Genomic DNA, 17,146 nt, shown 5'->3' with positions numbered 1-17,146 from the left:
ATAATGACGAAACACTAATAATAGTAGTGTTTCGTAAAGTGATGGCTCAATTTTAATTTGGCATTCCTCCAACAGAGACATACGCATAGAAGTTAATATGTTCTTTTAAAAGAATGCAATTGAAAGAAGAAAGAAGAAAGGAGAGAAGAAAGAAGAAAGGAGAGAGTAAAGAAGAATAATAAAGTAAATCTTACCTTTTTGTTTTTTTTTAATTATAATATCATATTATTATGATAACTTGATACTAGAAAAGAATGATTAAATATTTATATATAAATAGAAGTGATAGAGAAAGAGGTTACTCGAAATAATGCAGTATTTCAAAATGTGAAGGGGAGATGTCATACGACAAAAGTTGGAATGGAAAAAAAAAAAAAAGTTAAAAAAAATAGTAAAAAAAAAAAATAAAGATTTTTTTTTGCAGAGTAACGTGTTGAACTTAAGACGATGGGAGATTGGCAACGTTGGTTAAGAATGGTGAATTGGGTGGTAACAATTGTTCTCTTTTGATATAGAGATCTTTGTAGGCATTACGAATAGTGACTTCAGAGACACCACTGATATCCGATATCATTTTCTGTGTACGTTTCTCTGGACTGAGTTGTGATACCATGTAGATGGATGCCGCCGCCACAGAGATTGGATTCTTACCGGCAACAATGCCCAGTTCCATTGCGGTACGAGAGACGTGCTCGGCAGCACGCTTTACATCGAGTGGCAAGTTGAGATTGGTACAGAAACGAGTCATAAAGTCCTCGGTGGAGATTGCCTGTAGATTGATACGGTTGGCCAGTGCCTCCTTCATCATCTTGTAGCAACGACCGAGATCCTTCTTGGAGACGTTGTTTGAGAGTGCGCATATCTCTTTGAAGGTACGAGTGATTCCCTCGATTCTGCAGGCAATGTAGAGCGATGCCGCCAGTATACCGTCGGCCGATCTACCCTTCATCGACTTTTTGTCGTCCATTTCACGGAACAGTTCGTTGGCAGTGTCTTGCACGGTTTGTGGCAGACCCATGTGGTCGGCCATACGCGCAATCTCTTTGAAACCGGCGAGCAGACTACGGTCGCCGTTCGCCAGTGCACCACGATTCTGCATTCTCGAGAGTGCCGAAGAATCTTTGGAGGTACCCTTGCCGATGACGGTGGAGAGTCCCGAGTCTCTGAGCAGTGGATTCGTTGGACCACCGACACGATTGGGGTCGGAACCGGTGGACTCTGAATTGGAAAAGGTACGCCATTCACTGTGTTCATCTACAATACGATCACCGAGCACCACACCACATTCTCTACAAATCAAATCACCCTTGGCGTAGTCCTCTACGATGTCGGGATCCGGATTCTGACAGATATGACAAAATACTTTATTTACAAGTACATCTTTTCCTTTGTTAGGTGATCCATTTTGTGGTGGTGCTGCTGCTGTTGGTGTTGGTGTTGCAACTCCGCTATTATTCGCAACCTTTGAACTCATTCGTTTATTTATATAACTATATCTATAAAATATGTAAAGCTAAAATCTAATCTAACAAAAAAAAGTAAAAGAAAAAAAAAAAAAAAAAAAAAACAAAATCGGTGTTGTTTTTTTTGTATTTAAATAAATAAATAAATAATTGTAAAGTAATGATATAATATTATGTAGTTTTAATTAAGATCTTACTAAAAAAAAAAAAAACTAGTTAACTTTTATTTATATTTTAAAAAGTTTGCAAAAGATTTGTTATAACTTTTAAAGAAACAACAAAATTTAAAATAAATAAATAAATAAATAAGTAAAATAGTTTTAGAGATTTATTTATTATTATTGTTGTTTTGGGTTAAAAAAACAAATGGTACAATTATTAAAAAACTATCATATTTGTTGTTGTTTGTTCGAAGAATTTTTTTTTATTATTTTTTAATATATTTTATTTTTATTTATTTTTTAAAATTTTTTTATTTATTTAAAAACGTTCGAACTTAAGATGGTGATCTAACAATGTTCAGTTTACAATCTTAATGTTTTAAGTTATAACAAATAAATTACTATAGAGCATAGATTAGACAGGTCAATAAATAGAGTAGATTTACACATTGTTTGATCATTAAAAGAAACCATGAATTGGTTTGGTTTCAAACAAACATGCATGTGATCTAAGAAATTGAAGTGATCTTTAAAGATATTGAAGATATTCACCTTCTACTATGTATGTGCTATCTCAACACATCACTAAAGAGAAGAAAGATCTTCAAATTGTTGACTTCTAAAGGTGTATGTAACTATTCACATATCTTTTTTTAATCAGTGCAACTCAGCTCTACAAATTAGTGTTTCATGAAGATATCTTCCTTGAGATCAATCAACATATTAATATCTTGACAAAAAGTTATTATCGATAATCAATAGTTTGAACTCTACACAAATAAAGATATTTCAGATTTTTTTTAATTATTAGAAATTAAACTTTTTAATTGATTAATATTATTATTATCATTTTATTGTTTAAATTTGTAAACGAAGAGTAAATAAATAAATGTCTATTAATATTAATAATAATAATAATATATTTGTTAATTTATCATTTTTATTAATAAAGAAAATAGTTTGTTATCTTGATACAAATGTTGACAGATTTAGATTCTCTCTTGTTTGTAAACGTTGGTTTCAAGAGAGATATAGTTATTTAGTTCTTGCCAAACGGTATAACTCTAGTATGTTGTCAAATGCATACAAATCAATTGCATATGAACATAAAATGGAGTGTGAATTGTATATTTCATCAGATCAACTTTCAACTCGCAGCCAAGATGATGATGATGATGATGATTTAGAGGAGCATCATATTAAATATATTACAGAAGGTATATTTGCAAATATTAATAATTAAATAAACTTAACTAATCGTAACTAATCCTTTAATTTAAAATTGAATGATTCGATTGATATAATATAGATGAATTAGCAGCATCGGGAATATCAGATAATATTAAATCAATTACTTTTGCTGTACGCAATTTAGATGTTTCAAAGTACCGTGATATGTTGGAGAGATCAAACGTTGAATTTCTGGTGTTGGATAGTGTGGGCAGATTGACAAGAGATAGTTTACCGTCAAACCTGAAAGAGCTGACATTTAAATTGTATTTCTATGGATTGGAGAAAGATACACTACCTTCATCGTTGAGAAAGTTGGAATTCAATCATGGCTATGAGTATATCAATGAAGTTGAATCATTGCCACCTCTACTCGAAAGCCTAACATTATCTCAAAGGTTCTGGTTTCGTCGGTGGTATAAAGCTGGACGAGAAGCATCTCCCTCCGGCATTGCATACAATTATCGGTTGCCCTTGTAGATGGATCAAGTCATTGAAACACTTTACATCTTTAACTACTTTGGAGTTAGCAGATGATATTCCCTCTGGGTTCTTGGAGACTGGCGATTTCCCAGAGACTTTAACCAAGTTGGATCTCAGCTGGTCAAACTCACCACTCGATCCAAAGATGATGATTCCTTCCACTATTAAGGATTTAACACTCAGTAGACAATCTCCAGATTTAACTGAGCGACTAGTATTACCTAGAGAAGCCAACTATGAATATCTTAATATTTATGATATTACCTATCCTATTACGCCAAATCAATTGCCAGCTAGCATCAAAGAACTCGTATTGGTTTCATATAACCAAGAGCTTGTACCTGGAAGTCTACCGTTTGGAATTGAAACTTTGAAGCTTCCCTCACTAAGTGCTCGGTATATGGTAGAGGGAGCTATACCCTCTTCGACAAAGAATCTCTATTTGTTTCAAGTGGAGACAGAAGGTACATTCGATGCTAGATGCATTCCAAACTCTGTTGAGTATCTAAATCTTGGAGACTATACTTCAGAAATCGATTTCTCATTGCTACCAGATTCAATTAGAACCATTGAGTGTCGTTTGGAGCTAATAGAGAAATATGGCATAGATTCGATCAAACCAACAGTGACCAAGATTAAAGGTGAAGACGAAAGTGAAAATCTCTATGAATATAATCGTATCTATAGCAACTATTTCGTTTCACCATATATTGGTTTATGGTTTATCGATTCCGCAGGAGTTCACCAAAAGATAATCAATGATAAATCTAAAGTTGAAAGTAAGAGTAATAATAATTGTAGTACTCAATAGTTTGTCTATTATTTTAATTAAATAAATCGATCATTTTTTTTGTATAATAAATTAATCTTAATTAATTTTTTTAAAAAATTAATTAATTAATTAACTAATTTGATTTAGATTCGGAATGTGATCTGAATGTTTTTTTTTTTTGCAATAATTATCAGTGTGTATATAGTTTATAAGATGTAATATATAAAGTAAATAAAATGAATAGAGAATATAATGATAACTCAAATAATAATAATGTATTTATTAAACTATCACATTTGTTGTTGAAGAAAATCATCAGTTTTCTTGATGATCATATCGATAGAATCAGATTCACTCTAGTTTGTAGACGTTGGTTTCAAGAGAGACTACACTATTTGGTTCTAGCCAAGTATTACTCGAATGGATCTCTCAATTCCTATATCAATTGTTGTGAAAAAGATAATATCACTAAACAATTGAATTTGAATATCGTAGAGAATCCTAATCATTTTAAGAATCGTTTAAATTATACAACAACAGGTATATATCATCTAATTAGAACAAACTGAAATCAGTCAATATCTAAATATTCATATTGATTTACAATAGATACATTTATGAAGGAATCAGTAATATCACCTATATTCAGTAGTGTTTCACTTTTAGAGATAAAAGATTTCGATATCTCTAGAATGAAATCACACTTGGAGAGATCAAATGTTAGAACGGTTTCATTGCGTAGGTACAACCTAGAACTGCAGCCTGGTAGTTTACCATCAAACATTGATACTCTAGGATTATCAGACTATAGCTTTCCACTACAGAGTAATCATCTTCCTTTAGGTTTGAAAAAATTACTGTTATACAGTATGTATATAACATACCGATCATGAACTATAAGAGTCATGTATTTCATTAATATTATACTTATCTCTATAATTTCTATATTGATTTTTCTTTAAAGATTATGAATTCGATTTAATAGATAGAACAATACTACCTGTAACTTTGACAACAATTGAATATTGTCCTTTGAGTTGGATCAAACATTTAAAGCATCTTCCATACTTGGAGTCATTGGTGATAAGCGTTGATTTTCCAGTTGGTTTTATGGAACAAGGCGATTTCCCTAATACTCTAACAAAGTTGGATCTGTCGTTGTCTACGTTTGGCACGTCCAACTCTCTGTATATTCCTTCGTCAATCAAACATCTGACTATCAGCAGTACCTACGATGTAGAATCGAATGTACTGCCAAGAGATGCTCACTACGACTATCTTTGTATATCGGACTTCAAGTCTGCCATTCTACCCGGCCATTTGCCGGCCAACATCAAAGAACTCGTATTGTTTGGCTATAATCAGCCACTGGTTCCTGGAAGTCTACCGTTTGGCATTGAAACGCTACGGCTTCCCTCTTTGAAATCGCAGTATCTCTGTCAAGGAGTGATACCGGCTTCGACAAAGAATCTCTATATTTTCGAAAACGATCAAGAACATCCTGTCGATATTCGATCGATACCAAACTCTGTCGAAACATTTAGCTTTCCTTTTTACAAGTCGGAAATAGATTTTCAGAGACTTCCAGATTCAATTAGAACGATTCATTGTCGGATCGAGCTTCTCAATCGATACGGTGTCGGTTCAATCAAATCGACCATCATAAAGATCGACATCTACGGTGTCAATAGTTTCTACTCTCTCGAGAGAATCGATGAAGATCACTTCATTCTCACATCAACATCAAACATTGCATTCATTAATTTGAAAGAATTGGAAAACACATTGTATGTCGATGCAAAAAATATGGAATCAAATAGTCAATGTAACATTTTATAAGGATAACCAACAAATTGTACAAAATAAAAAATAAGAATAGCGTAACATTAGTTTGTTTGTTTTGTTTAGTTATTAATTACTTTAATCTTTTTATTAATATCCTTTCTACAGATTGGGCATTTTGTAATGATAGTCGAACAATTCAAACAAGTAACGAAATGACTACATGGCAAGAAACATATTTCTCTCGCTTGTTCTGAGCAAATGACACATACTCTTGCTTTACTCTATAATATTATAATAAGAAATAAATGTTAGTATTATTATCTTTCTATTATTAGTATATATATATATTATTATGTGAATTCATATTTACAAGTGTCAAAAGTTGTTCATTAATGTTGAATATAGATTTACTAAGTTTATGTCCAATAACTGTTAGTTGTTCATGATCCAATTGTGTAAGAGATGATTCGCCACTGAGCTGACTGTTCTCTAACTCCATTGCTTCCAAACGCTTTTGAAGTAACTTTGGATCGGTTTTGTTGGATTTCTTTTTCTCTTCTTGCACTTGTTTGTGGATGGTGTCACGTTCAGCTTCGACCGCGGATTTTTGATTTTTGGTGGCAGCCAACTCCTTTCTCAGAGCTTCGAGCGACTTGAGCTGGTTGTTGGCAAACGATTTCTGACGATCGACATCGCTTCTAATGTTGTCTCTCTCTTTGTTTGCCTTTTTCAGTTTGTCATTCGACTGGTCTATTTGTTTGCGATAGTCATCGGATGTCTTTTTCAGTCTGTCCAGCTCTTTCTTGTTTGTATCGGTATTCTTCTTTATAAACTCTACATCCTTCTTTAGATTCTCATTCTGTAGTTTTGATATTCCCAAACGTCTCTCATATTTATTTAATGATGCATTGGTTGTATTACTTTTACCACTGCTACTCGTTGTAGTAGTAGTGGATGTTGTGTTATTACTGCTACTCTTTCCATTACCCTTCTTAATGAAACTATCATCTATAGGACTTCCGAATATCTTTAATTCATCCATTCCAGTGAAATTTGGTACTTCTATTTGTTCCAATGAAAGATCATCAATACTTGGTAGCAACTCTGCTGCTGGTGAAATGGTGGTAGTAGTGGTTGTTGTTGTCGTGGTGTTAACATCTTTTGATTGCATTGCATCATTCATCTCATCATATGATAACTTTTTTTCTTTTGATAATCTATAAATAAGATTGAGAGAGAGAGTTTAATTAATAACATAATCATCAAATATAAATATTTAAAAACATACTGATCGTCTAAATTTATATTATATCTTGAATCCTCTTCATTAAAGAGTTTCTTTGTCTCTGATTCTAAAACGTATACCAACATATCTAAAACAAAAAAAAAACAAGTTATTAGAATATATGAACACTGTATGAATAATAATAATTGTTATTTAAATATCAACTTACAAGCATAACTAGTTGTTGATTTCCAACTTCTTGCTTCCTGAGGGAAGCCACTTGAATTATCGGCAAGTTCAGATCTTGCTTTTCCAGCTGAGCAACCCAATACATAGTTAAAGTGATGTACTTCCTCGACTGATTTCGATGAGACTTTAACCCAGTGAGGTTGATCCAGTGGTCGCAAGAAAGTAAAGAACTCACCCTGTTTAGCGTTGTTTGAGGGATGCTCATGACACCAAACACTGTAGAGGATATAGTGATTCTCTTTGGATCGCGGATCCATTACTTCGTCCTCGGTCAACACCTCCTCAAAGTAGAAATCCTCTCGGAAGGTGGTCGATATGTTTCTGAGATGGTCGTTACCCGCGATATCACTGGTCGGCAGTGAAATGAAGAGTACCGGTGGGAACTGCTCGATCATTCGTACCATTAGTGACTCGCGCTTCATGTAGTTCAGTATGTCCAAGTTGATGTCTCCCTCCACCTTGATGGCGTGCATATCGGTCTCGTTGTAGACACCGCCCAGTCCCATATAGAAGTGGTAGATCAATTCTTCCTTGTTCGCTTCGTCCGAGAGTTGCGCAATCTTTTTGATCATTTTCGTGGTGATTGTTTCGAACTCGTAGATGTTGCTCGGCGCCAGACCGAGTGAACCCGACATCTTGATGGCAGAGGTCAGCCGATTCTCAGTGATATCCTGTCCTTTCGACATCCGGTAGAGCACCGACTGCAACTCACTCACCCAGTTTCGCGATTGTTGTGGTTCCGACTCGACGATTGCATTCAAATTGGATCGTGGTATCTCGAGGATGCAACGCTTCAAGAAAGGCATAAAGTAGAAAGAGTGTATCAGTGATTGCTGTGCCATCTCATTGTACTTAAACAACTTATTGACCTTATCGATCTCATCCACTATATGATTGAATATTCCATTTTTCTTTTCCTGCACCTGATTGATCTTTATCACCAATGTCATCTCTTGATTGTTGTTTGTGTATCTTTTAACTTTTGAAGAATCCAAGAAATCCTCTTCATATATATACGAATTACTTTCTTTGAATTCAAATGATCCACCTATATATCAATCAATCAATCAATCAATCAATATAATAATAATTTTTAAGTTTGTTTATATAATATTTATACAACGTTTACCTGTAGTAATAATTAACATACATTTTTTAATATCTTTATTTTTATATTCAGGATGTTTAAGTGTTATTTCATAATCTATTTTGACGGTGCTATGATTTCCAGTTTGACAATGTAAGTAGAAAGAGAGACTTTCATATGGATTGTCGACTAGCATCAATGTAAACGGTACTTGATTGGGCAATGTGAATGTCTTGAGTGCCTGTCGCGGATTCAGTTTCATCTTCAAAGTAACCGAATCGGTTCTCCTCTGAGTAAGAGGAAACCATGTATTTTCATTTAACTGTACATAATTACTATTACTACTAATATTAAACATATTTTTATTTACTTTATTGAATAAATTCAAACAAAACTCTTTTTCATCTCACACATATCATTTTTTCTTTTTTTTTTTCTCGAAATTTCGAAAACAACTGTCATATGTAACTATTTATTGTAAATGTGAGACATTGTCTGTTCACAACGATTTGCCATATAGATATCAGTGACATATTATTATTGATTCTTTACAAAACAACTTCATATCTTTCTAATTAATTGTATTGGATTTATACTCAAAACTTAAACCAAAACATTCCAATCCGAGTAAAACTAGTAAGATTTTCATAATATATGATTTAGATAAGAAGAAGTGATATGAAACACCAATGCCGCCTATTCATTCAGGTTTAACTTCTACACCCAAATGCCATACTGAAAGCTCTGCATTGATTTGCAATATTGGCAAATTCACAAACAATGTTTATAACATTATATTTCTTTTTAACTAATAATTATTATATCAACATAATAATAAATTGATCAAATCTAGATTTAATTGTTTATGAAAATTCATTGTTTTTTGTCCATTCATTTTATTATTAACAAAAGAAATAAATATCAAAAAAATAAAATTAAATTAAAAATAAAAAAAAATAAAACACCCAGGGTTACATGTTTATTTAATTGTGTGGTTTTTTTATTCATTTTATATGTTTTTAATTAATTATAAATTCTTATAGGAAAAAAAGTAATTTTTATTAACTATTAGTTAATTAATCTGAATATTTAAACAATAAGTGTGATTATTTTATTTGAAAAATGAAGTGGTATGCAAAGGATTCATCAAATTACAAACATATGGTTTGGAAGAGTGGTAAAGGTAAATCAGTGCAAATTCACATCGAACCAGAGTCAATGACAATACAGGATCCTTTCGCCTGGAGAATATCTTCCGGTAAGTAAGAAAAGAATGACAAGATCAACAATGTTGTTTAAGTGAATCTGACAAATGATCATTTGATATTGTTCAACTGACTCATGAGTATAGCTACTGTCAGTACGGTTGGACCGTTCTCTACATTCGATGGCTATACAAGATCACTGGTGCTAATGAAAGGAAACCAACTGCAGTTGTTCCACAGACAGAAACCGTTGCAACCGGTGCAGTTGGAACACTTCAAACCCTATACTTTCAGTGGTGGCTGGGAGACCGACTCTATCTTTATTCCGTCGGAAACCGACTGTCTGAGACGCAGTGGCAATGCTATTTCGTCGAGAATGATGCAGCTATCGGTGGAGTCGACTGGCAGCAGTGACAATAGCAATGGATCGCCAGTGTCGTCGCCACACAACTCTGGCTACGTGGTGACACACCCGCCACAAGACGAATCGACAGACTTTAACATCTTCACCAAAGACGCGGTTGCCACGCACCTCGTCCGAGTGCACCACTTCCAGAGCTGTGGCGAGACGTTCACGCTCGGCTTGGACTCGTCGAGCGTTGCACTGACACCGGACGAGGCGATCTACCAGCAGCAACACCAGCAGCAACACCTCAACCAGCCACACCAGATAACCAACAGAAACATAGCGGTCTACTCATACAACACCGACCTCATTATAAGACAAGAGAAAGAAGACAACGCCTATCAAGAGGTCAGAGTCAAAGCTGGACACACTCTACTACTCCAAGATATCACTGACGCTGAACTAAACCAAACACTACAACTTACAAATCAATCACAACAATCAACTATAATCATTGTATATATAAATCAAATATCCTGTTAATTATAATTTTTACTTTGATAACTCTAATTATAATAATAAGCATGAGTACATTTTTAAAGTGTTTTGAAACTTTGGGTGGTGAGAAGTCAGCGCGCCAAAAATTCAAAAAAAAAGAGCGCGAAAACTATTCATTCTTAACATAATAATTGATTGAATCACATTTTGTTTTTTTTTGAATATTATTTAAATTATTTTTTAAAAAAAGATAGATATAGATAGATAGAATTACTATTATTTAGTAAGATATTTAATTAAGTTAAAAATGTCTACTAATAATAGTAAAAAGAAAACGAATAGTAGTAGTGGCAGTAATAGTAAAGTTTTAAATGAAAAGAAGATATTTGAGATATTTCTATCAGTTGGTTTAGATCAAATTACAGATAAATTATGTAATACTATATGGAGAGGACAAGAGTTGACAGAGTTTGATCAAGAGATTTTGGATTCTGTCGCAAACGTTATCTCTGCAGATCAACTAGAGTCGTTATTGTCGCGCCTAAAAGATATCTCTTCAAATGTTGGACTGGCACAAATCATCACTGTAGACACCTCAGTCAATAAGCAACTGCCAGTCAACAAGAAACAATCAGCAAAAAACAACTCTGCAAAATCGAAAAAGAAATCAGAAACAAAGAAAAAGACAAAGAATAAGAAGAAACTTACCAATCAAAAGAGAGGAAGAAATACAGATGATATGGATTTAGATAGTGACAGTGAAGAGGAGGAGGATGAAGATGAAGAAGATGAAGAAGAGGAGAAGGAAGATGAAGAAAAAGAAGGAGAAGAAGAAGAAGATAAAGAAAAAGAAGAAGATGTAGATATTGAATTTAATAAGAAATGTAATGTAGAGGAAGAGGAGATGGAACAACAATCGAATGAGTTCTCAGACTTTATTCAACAATCGATGATCTCCGTAAAGTCATTGTGTATATTAATGTATTGGATGATAGAGAGAGAGTCACGTGGAAAGGAAATACAATTCTTGGCATCCTCTGTCTATTTGTATATGGTGGTTCTCTCACGACGTATGTTCCATCCAAGTGCATACCGCTCTGTGCTCAAGTTACTCCGTGCAAAGCCAGCAGTCAACAAGAAGTCCGACATCTTCTCACAGTCATCGCAACAGTCACAGGCTGACGACGACAACAACACCGATATGGCGATGGACAGCAACGATGAAAATGAAAATCCAAATCAACTATCATCACAGAGAACAACTGGAAAATCTTTGAAAAAGGGTGGAAAACAACAGCAGCAACAACAACAAGATGCAGCCAACGAAGAGATATCAAAGCATCTTCCAAGTGTAATTGAACTACTTGATGATCTTCAGTGGATTCTTGAGAGATTCTCATTGGATAGCTTTGTTGAGACCTATGAATATACAGTTGAGGTTGTGGCGTCGCTCTCTCGATCCATCAACTTCCGTCGACCGAAAACCAAGTCGAAAACCGGTCAGAAAAAAGGCAGTCAGAACAGTGTTACCGGCGACGAGAGTAAACTGGTGAAGTCAGCTTTCCAGGTATTGAACACCCTCATCTCTGGACGACATGGAGTTGTCAGTCGTGTGTTACCACCCGTCCTAAAGGAGCTGGTGTCAATGCTGACACTCACCACCATTCAAGGTTCGCTTCCAGTAACAGTACCCAAGCAACTCTATGTAGATCGCGACAACTCGATTGCATTCATCAATCAGTTACTCGAGAGTAATCCCAGCACTCAAGAGTCAATACTCGTCCTCCTACAACATATATGTGTTCGTGTACCTGAGAAAGCAGACTATCGTAGTGGCACTGTGGAGTCCATCACCCAAATCATCTCCTCACTTCCAGACACCCAAAGATTCATTCAATTCCTAATAACATTCTCAAAGAATACAAAGGTAAATATATTATGTTAATCTCTCTCTCCCTCTATATATCCAGGATTAACAAATCGAAACTAACTTGGTTATATATATATATAAAGAGTAACTTTAGATTGTTCTCAGTTGAAGTTGCACTTTGTTTATTACAAAAACCAGAGTTGATGTTGGAGAATATAGACAATGGTGTGTTCATTCCAAAGTTGTTGAGTATATTGGTACAGAGATCGTCGGATAAAGTATCGACAGTTCGTTCAAAGGCACTGTCTTGTTTGGCATTGTTGTTGCAGGATGACAAGACTATCGATACACTCAAACCATACTTGAAAGCTGCCTTTGGTATGGATGCAGAGGCATCGGAAGGCGACCAATCTTCACTGATGAAATTCTTGGCGAAACGTGCAGACGACGAGAAATCCGGTGTAAGAAAGTCGGCCATTCAAGTGCTAGAGGTGCTCTGTATGCAACAAGAGGATACCAGTCAGTGCAATCGAATGATCATTGGTGTACTGTCAAAGAGAATTCACGATACTTCACCATTGATAAGAAAACAGGTAATCCAATCGATGACCAGATTATTCATACACTTCCGTACCGATCTCGAACTGGCTGACTCTTGGATAACCAGTGTACTTCCACTGGTTGCTGACCGTGAATCAACCGTTGCCGACAAATCACTAGAGTCAATGATAACAATGATATTCGATTCAATTACCGCTGGTAGTGGTAAAGAAAAAGATGATAGCAAAGCATCGTCATCTAGTTTAACAGCACAAATACTCGATCGTATTGTTAAGCTTGAAATGACTGCCTATCTTCACAAGTGTTGTATATTGATGTCTCAAAAGAAGCTGATCACTCCTCAGCTTATCAAAGCGTTACAGTCATTGATCAAATCGAGTGCACTCGAGATGAAAACTGGATTGATTGGAAGTTGGACTTTACTTTCAAAGATTGGATATTGCTGTCCCGATAAGTTGGATCAACAACTGATCCTTTCCACCTGGGAGAAATACTGTGATGAAATCAACAACGATTCTGCACCCGACCAAATCATCCAACTTGTATCGAACATTCTCATCTTGATCGAACAGATCTCACCGCATCTCAGTGAGAAGCAAGCCAATGAAATCTACACTGACATCATGTATCGTGTTAAACAATTCACTTATCATCCACAGCATGTTAATCTTTTCATTGCCATTCTTTTACAAGTAAGTGTTTATTATTATTATTTTTACATCTAAATCAATCCATAAAACAAACTAACAATTCAATAATATTATCTAACAAAGACTACTGTTAGAATTAATAGAGATCAATCAAAACAACAAATCGAAAAAGCAATCGATTTGTGGACAAGAGATATTTTGAATACATGTGATGAAGGAATGAGTGGTTATGTGTTTGGAAATGGTAATAGCAAATCATCCTCGTCTAGTGTCGATGAGAATGAATCAAATAATACAACGGCTACTGCTTCTGGAAATAATAAGATAATTAGCAAGGAGGAAGAGTTGATTGGACAATATCTGTTTGTAATTGGTGAGATTATCCAGATTCCTCAGGTGACTGTTCCAAGTAGAATAAAGACAATGGTGCAGGCACTGATTGCTCCGACCAAAGCGAATATCAATAATATGAGTTTGACTACAGACGGTGGACAATCTGCTATCTCTTCACAGGATCAGGCTATTCCCCAGTCGGTACGTGCTCATGCCTTTATTACACTCGGTAAGCTCTGTCTTGGTGACGACCGTCTTGCCAAGAAGTGTATTGCCACATTTGCAAAGGAGCTTGAAATATCGGACTCGCCTGTTATTCGTAACAATGTAATGATTGTCATGTGTGATCTGTGCATTCGTTACACTCAGCTGGTTGATAACTACATTCCAAACATTGCTCGTTGTTTGCGTGACAAGTCAGAGTTGGTACGTCGACAAACTTTGATTCTCCTCACAAGATTACTCCAAGAGGACTATGTGAAATGGAAGGGATCGTTATTCTATAGATTCGTAGAGTCACTGGTCGATCCTTCACCAACTGTTTCACAATTCGCACACTTTTGTTTGATGAATGTACTCCAAGTGAAATATGGAACCGCACAGCAATCGAAAGCAACAGCCAAGGATCAAGCTTCACAACAAGAGGTGTCATCCTCAAAGAATATATTCTACTCTCACTTTTTGGACACTATTTTTGTGTTGAATGAATGCACTGCTCATCCAAACTACAACAAAGAAGCAAACAATCATTTGGTATTCTCTATTGGCAATGGAACTGGCGGCAACACATCCAATTCAAAGGATGAATTCACTCTGAAGGGAGATGAAGGTAGAAAGAAGAGAATGGCAATCTACACAATATTCTTACAGAACATCGGTGATGAACATCGATTCCAGCTGGTAAGCAAACTCGCCCACGAAGTACTGGCAGAGGTGGCCGACGAGAAGATACCACTCTCTGCCTGTGCCAATGTGGTGTACGATGTCCTGTCGATTCTGGCATGCAAGGAAATCAAGCTGCAGACACTGTCGCGTGGTGGAGCTGGCGCTGCCGACGTCGATGAGGATGTCAGTGCTGCCGAAGCAGCAGTCAGTGCTGCACAAACCAAACTCCTGACCAACATCGTCAAGAAGAATGTCATTGAATTCATTGTTCCAGTGGTGATACAGCTGAAACACCTGTTTGAGAAGAAGCGATCGTCGCTGATTCGTGAGCTTATGGTCTACCTGAAGGAGTTGTACAAAGACTACAAGACAGAGATGAACGATATAATGTCTGCGGATCGCCAACTAGCTAAAGAGATTGAGTACGACCTGAAGACATTCAACAAGAAGTCGGTGCAGTCACCGAGCCGATTGTCGATCGGTGGAGTCATGACCCCGAGCAAACTATCACTGACTCCAGGCAAGAGCATATCGATGACTCCCGGAAAGAACATGTCTACTCCGGGTAAGGCGGATCTCACCAACTTTGTCGTTCCCCAACTCAAGACACCCAAGTCGCGTCAGTCGATTGGCGGTGGCGTCGCGCCAACCACAGGTTCCACACCAAGTGGCGCCGCCAACACCTCCCATACACCAAAGAGACACAGTCTTGGTGGACAAACACCAAACAAACCATTTGCAACACCAATCGGTAAGCTTTCATTGTCCTCTGCACTGACGCCACTGAAGATGACAACTTCAGCTCCACAGAATCCGATACCAATGATGAACTTGTCGTCAGCACTCTCTTCGCCATCATCCCATAGCGACACAACTACAGCTACATCTAACAATGTAACTAATACTGGTGTCAAATCAGCACTCAGATTGTCGGTATCCAGTAAATCAAGTAACAGTTCGACACCCTATAAGAATCTTAGATTTAGTTTACCTGGTAGATTGAACAATAACAATGGTGATGACGATCATGATGATGATGATAATAGTGATGATGAATCAAATGTTATCAAATTGAATCTCTCATTGGATCCACAGGAATCAAAGAAACAACAACAAAAACAATGGAATGTTAATATTGAATCAACCGAAAACAACGATGATGCCGACGAAGACTATTTAGACGATAGTGATGATCAAGAGGAGGAGGAAGACGACGACACCAAAGATGGTCTATCACCACCAAAGAAAGTAACGAAAACAACTAAATCTTCAAACATCAAATCAACTGTAAATAAGAAACATAAAACAACACACAAAGCAGAAGCAGAAGAAGAAGAAGAGGCAGAGACAGAAGCAGTAGTAGAACAACCAATCAATAATAAAAAGAAATCAAATAACAGCAGTAAAGAGAAGCAGGAACCAGTTGTTGATACTACAGATAAAGCTGATAGCCCCATTAAAAAGAAAGGTCGACCTGCTAAAAAACATAAACAATAATAAAAACAATTAATAATTACACATATTTAATTTAAAAAAAACATTAATTTTTTAGAGTGTGTGGTTATTTTTTTTACAAGACATCAATAATTATTGTTATATTAAAAAGAAGTGTTTTTTTTTTTTTAATTTTTTAATTAAATTTTTCTATATTAAACAGTATATCTATCAAAATTTATTTATATTATAATAAAATATCAATTCAATCAACTAATCATTAGTTATTAGGTTTTAGTAACAAATATATTCAAATCTTGATAATAATAATTATAATAACAATAGTAGTAGTAGTAATAAATACAACATAGCATTTAAATATATCTATCTGTATTTTAGTTTTACTCTTAATCAAATTATAAATTGCTTTATTAATTTTGCTTGTGTTTATTTTTATTTTAAATATTATTTTTATTTTTCATATATTAATCAAATTAGTAAATGTTTTGTTGTTTGCAATAAAAATAATAATATTAATAAAACATTTAAAAAAATAGGTTGAATCACTCACTCACTAACTCCTATAGTTTTTATTGAAAAACATAAAAATAAACGTTGTTATCAACTTTGTTAATTTGTTTATTATTGTAAATCTACTTTTGTATATAGTTAATTTTATATAAATATATTTTTTCATTTTTTATCATTATTAGTTATTCGTTATCATAATTAAATATTATTATTTAGAAAGTGTTTTGTAAAATAGTTTAAAAACAATATAATAAACATAAAATAATAATAATAATAATAATAATAGCAAGTCAATTAGTTTAGTTAATATCACAAGTTACAGTTACGGTTACAAGTCGAGTTTTAGTAGTAGTATTATAGTTTGTTAAAGATTGATTG

At 34.9% G+C, this 17,146-nt stretch overlaps 5 protein-coding genes across 5 annotated transcripts; 3 read left to right on the top strand and 2 right to left on the bottom strand.

Moving 5' to 3' along the window:
* Positions 1-439: 439 nt before the first annotated feature.
* PPL_12514 (transcription initiation factor IIB) lies at positions 440-1,474 on the bottom strand (the record flags this gene model as incomplete). Its single annotated transcript, XM_020583245.1, has 1 exon — positions 440-1,474. One exon carries the CDS (start codon positions 1,472-1,474, stop codon positions 440-442), a length of 1,035 nt encoding a protein of 344 aa, XP_020429432.1.
* Positions 1,475-2,513: 1,039 nt separating this feature from the next.
* Positions 2,514-4,148, top strand: PPL_12513 (uncharacterized protein; the record flags this gene model as incomplete). The annotated part of the gene is made up of 3 exons (XM_020583244.1): positions 2,514-2,841; positions 2,934-3,059; positions 3,253-4,148. 3 exons carry the CDS (start codon positions 2,514-2,516, stop codon positions 4,146-4,148), a joined length of 1,350 nt encoding a protein of 449 aa, XP_020429431.1.
* Positions 4,149-4,345: 197 nt separating this feature from the next.
* Positions 4,346-5,948, top strand: PPL_12512 (uncharacterized protein; the record flags this gene model as incomplete). Its single annotated transcript, XM_020583243.1, has 3 exons — positions 4,346-4,649; positions 4,719-4,976; positions 5,074-5,948. 3 exons carry the CDS (start codon positions 4,346-4,348, stop codon positions 5,946-5,948), a joined length of 1,437 nt encoding a protein of 478 aa, XP_020429430.1.
* Positions 5,949-6,013: 65 nt separating this feature from the next.
* On the bottom strand, positions 6,014-8,813 carry PPL_12511 (RING zinc finger-containing protein; the record flags this gene model as incomplete). The annotated part of the gene is made up of 6 exons (XM_020583242.1): positions 6,014-6,175; positions 6,265-7,111; positions 7,183-7,267; positions 7,349-8,039; positions 8,085-8,416; positions 8,519-8,813. The coding sequence occupies 6 exons, from the start codon at positions 8,811-8,813 to the stop codon at positions 6,014-6,016; spliced, it is 2,412 nt and encodes an 803-aa protein (XP_020429429.1).
* Positions 8,814-9,577: 764 nt separating this feature from the next.
* Positions 9,578-16,300, top strand: PPL_12510 (non-SMC condensin II complex; the record flags this gene model as incomplete). Its single annotated transcript, XM_020583241.1, has 6 exons — positions 9,578-9,717; positions 9,807-10,070; positions 10,176-10,414; positions 10,789-12,431; positions 12,518-13,627; positions 13,709-16,300. 6 exons carry the CDS (start codon positions 9,578-9,580, stop codon positions 16,298-16,300), a joined length of 5,988 nt encoding a protein of 1,995 aa, XP_020429428.1.
* Between the last annotated feature and the right edge of the window lie 846 nt (positions 16,301-17,146).

This window comes from Heterostelium album (assembly GCF_000004825.1).
Source record: "Heterostelium album PN500 unplaced genomic scaffold PPL_scaffold10, whole genome shotgun sequence".
NCBI lineage: Eukaryota > Evosea > Eumycetozoa > Acytosteliales > Acytosteliaceae > Heterostelium > Heterostelium album.
Note: the sequence above shows the minus strand (reverse complement) of the source record. Positions and strands in the feature narration are given on the sequence as shown.